The sequence below is a fragment of the Chlamydotis macqueenii genome, chromosome 4 (genome assembly GCF_036417535.1).
Source record: "Chlamydotis macqueenii isolate bChlMac1 chromosome 4, bChlMac1.mat, whole genome shotgun sequence".
Taxonomy (NCBI): domain Eukaryota; kingdom Metazoa; phylum Chordata; class Aves; order Otidiformes; family Otididae; genus Chlamydotis; species Chlamydotis macqueenii.
Window position 1 is genome coordinate 6,150,034 of NC_141559.1, and position 11,509 is coordinate 6,161,542.

General features: G+C 52.4%; 2 protein-coding genes across 2 annotated transcripts; both read left to right on the forward strand.

Moving 5' to 3' along the window:
• The first annotated feature begins 391 nt into the window (after positions 1-391).
• On the forward strand, positions 392-1,456 carry LOC147600818 (olfactory receptor 14C36-like). Its single transcript, XM_086746634.1, has one exon. The coding sequence runs from the start codon at positions 392-394 to the stop codon at positions 1,454-1,456; it is 1,065 nt and encodes a 354-aa protein (XP_086602760.1).
• An 8,870-nt stretch (positions 1,457-10,326) lies between these two features.
• Positions 10,327-11,292, forward strand: LOC147600819 (olfactory receptor 14C36-like). The gene has a single exon (XM_086746862.1). The coding sequence runs from the start codon at positions 10,327-10,329 to the stop codon at positions 11,290-11,292; it is 966 nt and encodes a 321-aa protein (XP_086602988.1).
• Positions 11,293-11,509: the final 217 nt, after the last annotated feature.

Genomic DNA, 11,509 nt, shown 5'->3' on the forward strand with positions numbered 1-11,509 from the left:
TTAATGGACTCACTCTGCACTAAGGGTCTGCGTGTTTGCAGCCCAGCTCTCCCAATGCAGCACTTGTAGCAGAACAGAAAATTCAAGGCTGTCTGCCTTCAAAAAGTAAAACAAACACAACCAACCCCCCACAGCTCTGCTCTGCAGCCGGGTGAGTTGGGAGGGACAATGCTGAAATGTCGTTGATTTCATGAGGGGATTTAAACAGAGATCACTCCTGGTTCCTACCTGCCTGTTGGTGCACAGCAGCACTGACTCCTCAGGAGCCCACGGCATCATCATCTGCTCCCCATTGCACCCTCAGCCAGCAGAACCCAGAGCTCAGCCAGGGAGCTGCACGAAGGTCTTTCTGGAAGGACAGAGGCTGGGGGAGTGGGAGGTTCTAGGGGAGATGGAAGAGGTTTTACTCAGAGTTTTCTGTCCTAACACTTCTCTGAATTTTTCTCCTTGGACAGCACCCAGTGCCCAAAGGAAGGAAATGTCCAACAGCAGCTCCATCACTGAGTTCCTCTTCCTGGCATTCGCAGACACACGGGAGCTGCAGCTCTTGCACTTCTGGCTCTTCCTGGGCATCTACCTGGCTGCCCTCCTGGCCAACGGCCTCATCATCACTGCCATAGCCTGCGACCACCGCCTCCACACTCCCATGTACTTCTTCCTCCTCAACCTCTCTGTCCTTGACCTGGGCTGCATCTCCACCACTGTTCCCAAAGCCATGGCCAATTCCCTCTGGGACACCAGGGCAATCTCCTACTCAGGATGTGCTACACAGGCCTTTTTATTCGTCTTTTTCCTTTCAGCAGAGTACTGGCTTCTCACTGTCATGGCCTATGACCGCTATGTTGCCATCTGCAGACCCCTGCACTACGGGACCTTCCTGGGCAGCAGAGCTTGCGTCCACATGGCAGCAGGTGCCTGGGGCAGTGGGTTTCTCTATGCTCTGCTGCACACTGCCAATACATTTTCACTGCCACTCTGCCAGGGCAATGCTGTGGACCAGTTCTTCTGTGAAATCCCCCAGATCCTCAAGCTCTCCTGCTCAGACTCCTACCTCAGGGAAGCTGGGCTTCTTGTGGTCAGCGCCTGTGTTGCATTTGGCTGTTTTGTGTTCATTGTTGTGTCCTATGTGCAGATCTTCAGGGCTGTGCTGAGGATCCCCTCTGAGCAAGGACGGCACAAAGCCTTTTCCACGTGCCTCCCTCACCTGGCTGTGGTGTCCCTCTTTATCAGCACTGCCATGGTTGCCTACTTCAAGCCCCCCTCCATCTGCTCCCCATCTCTGAACCTGGCGGTGTCATTTCTGTACTCGGTGGTGCCTCCAGCAGTGAACCCCCTCCTCTACAGCATGCGGAACCAGGAGCTGAAGAATGCCCTATGGAAAGTGGTCCAAGGGACACAGATGCACTGCAAACAGCCTAACTCCCCTCCTCAGCATGTTTCCCAAAGTATATGTTAGGTGAGAAATTGAGGTTTTTTTTCTCCCAGATAATTCTACTTATATAAAATTTTCTCGGTTTCTACTACTTGTCTTGAGACTTGATCCTGTTGTGTCTGAGTGCATGCACCACACTGTGCCTGATGTGACCCGTCCACTAGCAGCCTGTTCAATAAAGGGACATTTCCTGTGTGCATTGTCTGAAGGCTGGGCTCTTCCTCCAACATTGCTGCAGAAAAATTTTCCAAGGAATTGGTCTTTTGAAGTGCCTTTTCTCCTTGCATTCTCCTGATGTTTTGTCTTAAGCTCACAATTTAATTGGGTTTAATTGCACCAGAAGTTATTGTTTTAAAGGCTCTCTTCTTGGAGTCCAATGGCAGTGGAGATGGTGCATGGGCTGCCCATTGCCTCCTCAGCCTCCTTCATGTATGACCGCACTGATGGATGTACAATTTCTCTGGAAATTAATATGAAGATGTCAGGACAGGATGCAGACTCACCATGTACCCCGGGGTGGGAGTGAATGGAAACTCAAAAGATTAAGTTGTTCCAAAGCGAAGCATTGAATCAAGGTATCCACAAAGAGGATGCTGCAATGCCATAGGAGTCAGTGGGGACTCAGCAGGCAAGGGAGGGAAGTGAAGAGATGTTGGGAGCTGTTTGAGGAGCCCCAGGGCCAGGAATTTGTCCTGGTTAGTGGAGATAGTGGGGGCAGAGAAGAGGGCAAACGATGCAGTTGGGATTAAGGGTCTGTGCCATGTTCCATTGACATCCCAAGAAGCTGACTCAGAAAAAATTGTCCCAGACCAGTCCCACACACTGGCCAGTTCCACTTCTGCCCAGAGACCCCAGCCCTGAGAAGGACCCTCTGATGCATGATCACCTCCTTCTTCCTCCAGGGCTCAGTGATGCCCAACTCCACCAGCATTACTAATAAAAAGGAAACTATTTTCCTGTTGGAAGTCATTACACACCCAGTACCACAGCTCTTGCCACAGCTGGTCTGTCAGCCAAGCCCTTTCTCAGACAGCTCCAGCTAGATCAGGTGCTCATGGCCTTGTCTTGACAACTACTGAAAATCTCCATTGATGGAGATCCCACCAGCTGGCCTGGGTCCTTGCTCCAGTTTTTGGCTCTGAGGGATCTCAAAAAACACAGCTCACTCAGCCTCTCCTTGACCATAACATGCTCCAGGCCCCAAGCTTCTGGCCTCTGCAGGACTCGCTCCAGTCTGTCAGGGCCTTTCTTGTGCTGGTGAGCTCCATACTGGACACAGCAGTCCTGATGTGGTCCTGTGGTGGGTTAACCTTGACCAGCAGCAGGACACCAACTCAGCTGCTCACCCACTGACCTGACTCAACAGGACAAAAATAAAAAAAAAAAAAAGACAGAATAGCTCATGGGTCAAGATAAAGACAGGCTAATCATTTACTAATTATTGTCAGTGGTAATGGAGAGATCAATTTAATTTATTGTTAATTAACAGATGTGGATAGTGAGAAACTACAACAAAAATATCAAAGTCTTTCCCCCACCAGACTCCTTTTTCCCAGGCTCACATTGCTCCTTCATTCCCAATTCTTCTACACACTTCAACCCTGACAGGCACAGGGGGGTGGGAAATGGAAAGGTTCCATCAGTGTACGACAGTCCAACTCTGCCCCTCCCTCTTCCTCACACTCCTCCTCTGATCCACCATGAGTCCTCTCCACAGCATCCACTCTGTATTTCTGTGGGCTGTGTGTAATTCACATCTTTCTGCCTTACTTTTCTCCTTTATGCTCACAGAACAGTTCAGTTTGAGAGGTACCTCTCGAGATCATAGACCATAGAATGGTTTGGGTTTGAAGTGACCTTTAAAAGTCATCTAGTCCAACCCCCTGCAGTGAGCAGGAACATCTTCAACCGGACCAGGTTGCTCAGAGCCCCGTCCAACCTGGCCTTGAGTGTTTCCAGGGATGGGACATCCACCACCTCTCTGAGCAACCTGTTCCTGTGTGCCACCACCTCCACTGTAAAAAAAATTTTCCTGGTGTCTAATCTCAATCTACCTTTTTCTATTTTAAAATCATTACCCCTCATTCTTCCTCAACAGGCCTACTGAAGAGTTCCTCCCTATCTCTACTGTAGACCCCCTTGGGGTACCAGAAGGCCCCTATAAGGTCTCCCTTGAGCCTCCTCTTCTCAGGCTGAACAGTGCCAACTCTCTCAGCCTGTCCTCATAGGAAAGGTGCTCCAGCCCACTGATCATCTTTGTGGCCCTCTGCACCATCTAGACTCAACATCTAGAGATATGTGGATGGACTGGTACAGCCAGGGACATTCCCCATCTCCTAGCCTGAGGCATGCAGTCAAGATGCAAATGTCTGCAGTGCACACTTGTTACAGGCCTCCAGGCAGAGTGTGACTCGTTCGGCATGACCCTCTAAGCCTGGATCAGCTCATTTTGCTTCTGTTCCCCTTCTCCGCAACTATCAAGACTATGGGAGCTTTCGTGAAATCTAAATTCTTCCTTTGCAGCTTCCCCTGCTTCCACCTCCTGCGTGCTGCCTTTCTGTCCTGGAGCTCAGGCAGTTCAGACAAGCAGCCTCCTGAGATGCTTGCTTCTTTCCAAGGTTATTTGGAGAGATCACTCTTGTCCTTGGAGGAGGCTGTCCTGTAAGGCCTACCGGATTGCCTGAGCTCCTCCACCCTTCAGAGCTGCTCCCCAAGGCACCGCTTGTATCAGTCTCCCAAGGACAGCACAGACTCCTGCTCCGCAGTCCACGGGCCCGTGCTCTGCTGCTGGCCTTGCTCACTGCCCTTTGTGCTTGGGACCCTGCTATTTCATGGTGATGACAGCCAAGGCTGACACAGATTGTCATAGCCATGGCCAGCTCTTTGTTCTTGGTCAGCATCAGGTCCAGGTGAGCATCACCCTTGTTGTCCCACCTGGCAGCTGTGCTAAGAAGTCATCCCAAGAACCTCCAGATTGTTGGCACCGTGTTGTTTGCCTGGCCAGTGAATGCCAGGGCACTTACCGTCCCCCATGGGAACCAGCTCGTTAAGCTGGAGACTTCCTCAGGTTAGTGACAGAAGACTTTTTCTGCCTACTCTGCTCGATCACGTAGTTTAGATCTGCCAAGACAATGTCACCGTACTGACTTCTTCTCCCATCCTCACTCACACAAGCTAACTCAACCTCTTGCCCAGCTCATAGAGAAGCTGCTCCTTCACACATTGGTCATCCTCCTCATCCTCATCCTCCCTGCCATTCCCTCTGGCAGAGCTTGTGTCCCTCCATCGCAGCACCCCAGTTGAGCAAGGTGTCTTACCACATCTAATTCAATCCAAAAATGTCACATTGCTGTGACAAGACATGGGGGTCCTCCTGACAGTGCACATTTGGGGCACAGCAACTCAGCTGTGGCACCACAGAAGAACACAATCTTCTCACAGGGAAACCTGAGCACTGATTCCTACCAGAAGACCATGGTACATCAAGCAGTTAGCGCTGGACTGCACTGTGCTGCACGTACACCACGGCCTTGAAACCTGTGCTGTGCTGCATGGATCCTTTGGCCACAGGACAGCCTCAGCAGCAGTGTCACACAGAGTCTGCAGGCTGGTCCTGCTTTGTACTGGACATTACGTCTGCTGCGTGGCTTTGCCTGTATCGCACAGTGCAGCAGAAAGATCTCATGAAAACATCATTTCAGTTTGACTGTAGAGAAGATGAATGGAGTTGTTTCCTAGTGAGAAAATCCTGTAGTAGCTTGACTGGCCAAAACAGAAGGCAGTGTTCTATGGATGGGGTCTACAGGCTGTGCAGTGTTTGGATCGGAAGCCCGTTCAATGTTTCACCACCTGGGGTTCTCACCTTCTCAAGGGAGACAAGATTGCCTCTGTGATACTCCTCTTATAGTGCTAGACCTAACGAACAGCAGTTGAAATGATACCTCATGGAGTTTGATCACCTTCCTAAGTGGGATCGTAACAGACCAGGATCTCCTGAGGAAAAAACACTTTATCAGCACCCTTGTCTGCAAATCTCCTGGTCTCAAGGACTGGTAAGGGTGTAGTTTTCTCAAGTAACCCCTGCCTTGATCCCCATCCACCCTTGGTTGTTCTCATCCAGAATCCTGCTTCAAAGCACAAAAGTCTGGGAGATGTTGCTGGGGGCAACTGAGGCAAAGACATAGATTATCTCAGCTCTACCTCTACTCTGCTCTCATGAGACCCACCTGGAGTACTGCATCCAGTTCTGGAGACCCCAGCATCAGAAGCACATGGACCTGTTGGAGTGTGTCCAGAGGAGACCACAAAGATGATCAGAGGGCTGGAGCACCTCTCCTGTGAGGGCAGGCTGAGAGAGTTGGGGCTGTTCAGCCTGGAGAAGAGAAATCCCTGGGGAGACCTTATAGAAGCCTTCCAGTTCCTAAAGGGGGCCTACAGGAAAGATGGGGAGAAACTCTTCAGTAGGGTCTGCTGTGATAGGATGAGAGGTAATAGTTTGAAAATAGAAAGAGGCAGATTCAGATTAGACATTAGAAAAGTTTTTTTTACACTGAGGGTGGTAGAACACTGGCACAGGTTGCCCAGAGAGGTGGTGGATGCCCTGGAAACATTCAAGGTCAGGTTGGACGGGGCTCTGAGCAACCTGATAAGGGTGGAGATGTCCCTGGTCCTTGCAGGGGAGTTGGACGAGATGATCTTTAAAAGTCCCTTCCAACCCTAACCATTCTATGATTCTGCAATTCTCCCTACACCGACTCTTTCCAAATTTAGCAGTCATCCCACAAGACTTCTGGTTCCTTTCTAACTGTTCCTGAAGTAGCAGCAGCTCACATTGGTGCCTCTGAATGCCACTTTGAGTGTCAACTGAGTTTTGATGTGAACCATTGCTGTGCCTAGAGGATGCTGTCTTTGGAGAACAGATGATCTCTGACATGTTGCCCTGTCTCTGCGAACTTCTCCATCAGAGCTTGCAGTTACCTGCAGGTACCTTCACCACCTCCGGCAGCTCCCCTGTGGCCAGGTATTTGCACCTGAACACCTCGCTCCTGCCCTCCATCTCCACTAGTGAGCGTGGGAGTTGAGAGAAGACGCTCACGTGCAGGTGTCCATTCCGTGCACACCTGATCAGTGGCCGAAGTAGGTTTGTGGTGTGCATGGGAGGGAGCTGAGTCTCCTTCAAATGCTGGGAACAGAAACGCAGGATGAGAGGCCTTCATTGCCTCAGCTGAACCCCTTCTCTCAGGAGGGGTAAAGGAGATCCCTGCCTGTCTCTGTCTGGGAGTCCTGTCCAATTTAAAAAAAAAAAAAAATTAGATGTAACTTTGAGGGGAGAAATTGTGCTTCTGGAAAGAAGCCTCTCTCCCCGGCTGAGGGACCATCAGTGCTGGCTCCAGGCTGTTTCCCAGCAGGTTCCCCTGCAGCCCCAGGGACAGCTGGAGGGAGCCCCGAGGGGACAGAGAAAGTGCCGCCTTGGGCTGGGCCTCTGCTGCTGAGCTGGGCTGGGCTCCTGGGATGGAGGGAGCTGCTGGTAACAGGGCTGCGCTGCAGAGAGACAGCTCTGCCCAGGAGCAGCTCCTCTGCCAAGCGCAGCAGGGCTGAGGGCTCTGCCTGCAGGAGCTGAGGGGAGAGGAGCGAGGCAGAGAGAGGATAAAGGCAGCCTGGGGTGGGAGAAGAGTTGAGAACTCAACAGGAGAGAAAAATTCACAGCCCTTTACGTGGTAAGTACTTGCGTGAAGGTCAATGTGTCTGTAGTTTGTGGAAAGACCTCCAAAAGCTGTCACATCCCACAGTCAGGAGGACTTTCACAGTAGAGGAGCAGGATGTGTTCCACACGAGGGCTTCTCAGCTGCACAGCCAGAGGGACAGGGCACGAAGGCTGCCTTCTCCCAGGGACGGCTGCAGGGTGTGAATGTGTGTGTGCAGCCAGGGGTGCCCAGGGCTGTCCTTCAGAGCAGGGTCCCTGCGCCCCAGGGGCTGTGTGCTGGGGCAGGGACTCTGCCTCTGCCGGCCTCAGCACTCAGCCTGCCCGGGGAGCTCCCCATGGTGTTTGGGGAGAGGCTGTGGGTGGGAGGAACAACTTCTGGCTGAGCAGGGTCCTTCTGCTGTCGAGAGGGTGCTGTGTGGGTCAGGGCTGCTCACAGCTCCACGTCACCACTGGGAAACTTCCAAGGGTATGTGTCAAGAGGAAGGTCAAGGCAGGGTTTGCTATAGAGATAAAGCGCTTTCCTGAGTCTCTGTTTTTGTTTTCCTACTCTGAGGGTAGGGGTCTAATGAAGGTGGGGAGGGAAAGAGAAATCAAAAAAGGAGCTGTCAAACTTGGACAAGTCCTTGAGACTCCTGAGCTGTAAGTGTGAGTGGTCAGTTGGTCTGCTAAGCGCCTCCTCCAGTGCCTTCAGCCACTTCTCTGCCCAGGGACAGCACCAGCATCACCCGTGCTGCACCCAGCAGCGTTGTCCTGCCCTGGCCTTTGGAACCTCCAAACAGGAACAGGCACCCAGCCAGTGCTCTGCAAACAGGCAGGTGTGTGTAGGGCCAGGGAGAGTGCACAGAGGGTGGGATGGGGTCTGTGAGTGCTGACAGGGAAAAGAGATCAGACAGGGAAACTCCTCCCAGGAGGAAAATCCCCAGGCATCACAGTTACGATCAAGGAATGAGAGGAAACTAAACCCAGAAATGTTGTGGGAGGGAGAATTCAGAAATCTCTGTAGCATCCCCTCCAGTGCAGACCCCTTGCTCTGAGCAAGCCCCCGGCCTCCTCTCCCACCCACCCAAGCCTCTGCCCTCAGGGCTGCGGGGTCCCAGCCATGAACCCCCTCCTCTGCAGCCAGAGCTCCAGCAGAGCCGTGCTGCAGCTCTCCAGCCACGTGCCCACTGCCCTCTGCAGAGCACAGGGGCTGAGAGCAGCTGCCCGGCAATGGTGGTGTCGGGGAGGTGGCACGCACAGCTGGGGGAGGGGGACGCTGTCCCCAGTGCCCGCCTGCCTCTGCCCTGTCCTCTCTCAGCCGCGCCCTGGCTGTATTTGCCCTTGTGCCTCCACCTCTCTGTGGTGTTGCTGCTGGGATCTTGTTCTTGCTGTCAGGCTGTCTGGGGAGGGGAGTTCCAGCTGCAGAGTCACCCCCTGATCTTGTGGGTCCTTTCCTGCAGCTGTGTCCGTGGGAACAAGTGTCCCAGCTTTCACCTGTGGGGCTGTGGGCAATGCAGGCGGTGGGGCTGAGGCAGGAGCTGGTTTTCCCTCAGTGAGATACCATTTTTAAAACTCTTACTGTAACTTCTTCCAGTATCCTTCCAGGATGTGAGTTTCCTTTCAGGATGAAAACATCTCCCATAACATCTTTGTGTTACCTGCACACCCCATGGTTCAGCAGAGAGATGCTAAGGCCAAAACCCTGCTTTTGTGTTGGTGAAATGAGCCGTGAGTGCTGTGGGCTAGAAGCGAGGTGCTGAGACCCCGAGTAAGGGTGAGACATTCTGTGGTCTGCAGTGGATCCCTGTGCTCTCAGCAGTGTCTGCTGGCTTTTCACAGAAACACAGCAGTGTGATCACCTTCAGTCTCAGAAAGCTGCAAGTCCAGGGCATCTGGGACGGAGAGACAGACCAGCTCCGCTCACTCTGTCCTAAGCTGCAGGGAATTCTCTTGCTCTGCAGAGTCACTTTGCTGTGAAGCAAATTGGGAGCAGCAAGGTTGCAAAGCTCATTGGTATCAAAAGTAGATTTCATAGAATCATAGAATCATAGAATGGTTAGGGTTGGAAGGGACCTTCAAAGGTCATCTAGTCCAACCCCCCTGCAAGGAGCAGGGACATCCCTGACTAGATCAGGTTGCTCAGAGCCTCATCCAGCCTGGCCTTGAACGTTTCCAGGGATGAGGCTTCCACCACATTTCTGGGCAACCTGTTCCAGTGTTCTATAATGCGCATCATAAAAAATTTTTTCCTAATTTCTAATCTAAATCTACCCCCCTCTATTTTAAAACCATTACCCCTCGTCCTATCACAACAGGCCCTACTAAACAGCCTTTCCCCATCTTTCTTGTAGGCCCCCTTGAGGAACTGGAAGACCGCTATCGGGTCTCCCCGGAGCCTCCTCTTCTCCAGGCTGAATAGCCCCAACTCTCTCAGCCTGGCCTCATAAGAGAGGTGCTCCAGCCCTTTTATCATCTCCGTGGCCCTCCTCTGGACCTTCTCCAACTGGTCCATGTCCTTCTTGTGTTGGGGGCTCCAGAACTGGACACAGTACTCCAGGTGGGGTCTCACCAGGGCAGAGTAGAGGGGGAGAATCACCTCCCTCGACCTGCTGGCCACACTCCTCTTGATGCAGCCCAGGATGCGGTTGGCCTTCTGGGCTGCAAGGGCGCATTGCCGGCTCATGTTGAGCTTCTTGTCCACCAGCACTCCCAAGTCCTTCTCCTCAGGGCTGCTCTCAATCCATTCTCCGCCCAGCCTGTATTTGTGCCTGGGATTGCCATGACCCAGGTGCAGGACCTTGCACTTGGTCTGGTTGAACTTCATGAGGTTGGTACGGGCCCACCTCTCCAGCCTGTCCAGGTCCCTCTGGATGGCATCCCTCCCTTCCAGCGTGTCAACGGCACCACACAACTTGGTGTCATCGGCGAAATTCCTGAGACTTTAATCTGAGATGATTCTGTGTTCCTATTTACCTATTTCTGTAGGGCCGGACTTGCCCTTCAAGACGTCACAGCAGTGCTCCCTGCTCCCAATGGCACCTCCACCAGCATCATGTGGAGCTCATACAAGGAACATGAGAAACGTCTCCCTGAAAGGGGCAAGGAAGTCTGGGGTGGTTCCATGGGAACTGGAGTAGGTTTTGCTTAGACGACGCTGCCTTATCTCATTGCCTTTTCTCCTTGGACAGGTCCCCATGCCCAGAAACAGAAAATGTCCAACAGCAGCTCCATCACTGAGTTCCTCCTCCTGGCATTCGCAGACACATGGGAGCTGCAGTTCTTGCACTTCTGGCTCTTCCTGGGCATCTACCTGGCTGCCCTCCTGGCCAACGGCCTCATCATCACTGCCATAGCCTGCGACCACCGCCTCCACACTCCCATGTACTTCTTCCTCCTCAACCTCTCCCTCCTTGACCTGGGCTGCATCTCCACCACTGTTCCCAAAGCCATGGCCAATTCCCTCTGGGACACCAGTGCCATCTCCTACCAAGGATGTTTGGCCCAGCTCTTTTTCTTTCTCTTTTTTATCTCAGCTGAGTATTATCTTCTCACCGTCATGGCCTATGACCGCTATGTTGCCATCTGCAGACCCCTGCACTACGGGACCCTCCTGGGCAGCAGAGCTTGTGTCCAGATGGCAGCAGCTGCCTGGGGCAGTGGGTTTCTCAATGCTCTGCTGCACACTGCCAATACATTTTCACTGCCACTCTGCCAGGGCAATGCTGTGGACCAGTTCTTCTGTGAAATCCCCCAGATCCTCAAGCTCTCCTGCTCAGAAACCTACCTCAGGGAATTTCAACTTCTTGCATTTAGTGCTTTTGTCTTTGTTGGCTGTTTTGTGTTCATTTTTGTGTCCTATGTGCAGATCTTCAGGGCTGTGCTGAGGATCCCCTCTGAGCAGGGACGGCACAAAGCCTTTTCCACGTGCCTCCCTCACCTGGCCGTGGTTTCCCTTTTTCTCAGCACTGCCATGTTTGCCTACCTGAAGCCCCCCTCCATCTCCTCCTCATCTTTGAATTTACTTGTTGCTGCTTCGTACTCATTGGTGCCTCCAGCACTGAACCCCCTTATCTACAGCATGAGGAACCAGGAGCTCAAGGAAGCAGCATGGAAAATGATGACTGAATGTTTTCCAGAAGCGATCCTGTGTCCATCTTCTTCAATGTATGACTCATAGTGGAACTCCTTACTGCCCCAGCCTTTATAGGTTTTGTAGTTGTCATTCTTGCTGAGTGGGACCACACCCTATGATCTGTACTGGGCTGTGTGCCACCCTCTGCTGTTTACAAGTCTCATGAACTGGGACATCTGTCTCCAGAGGACAACTGCACCTTCCCTAGGAGGATTTCTGCCATCAGCATTAATCATTGCAGTCATGTCCCAGATATATTTCT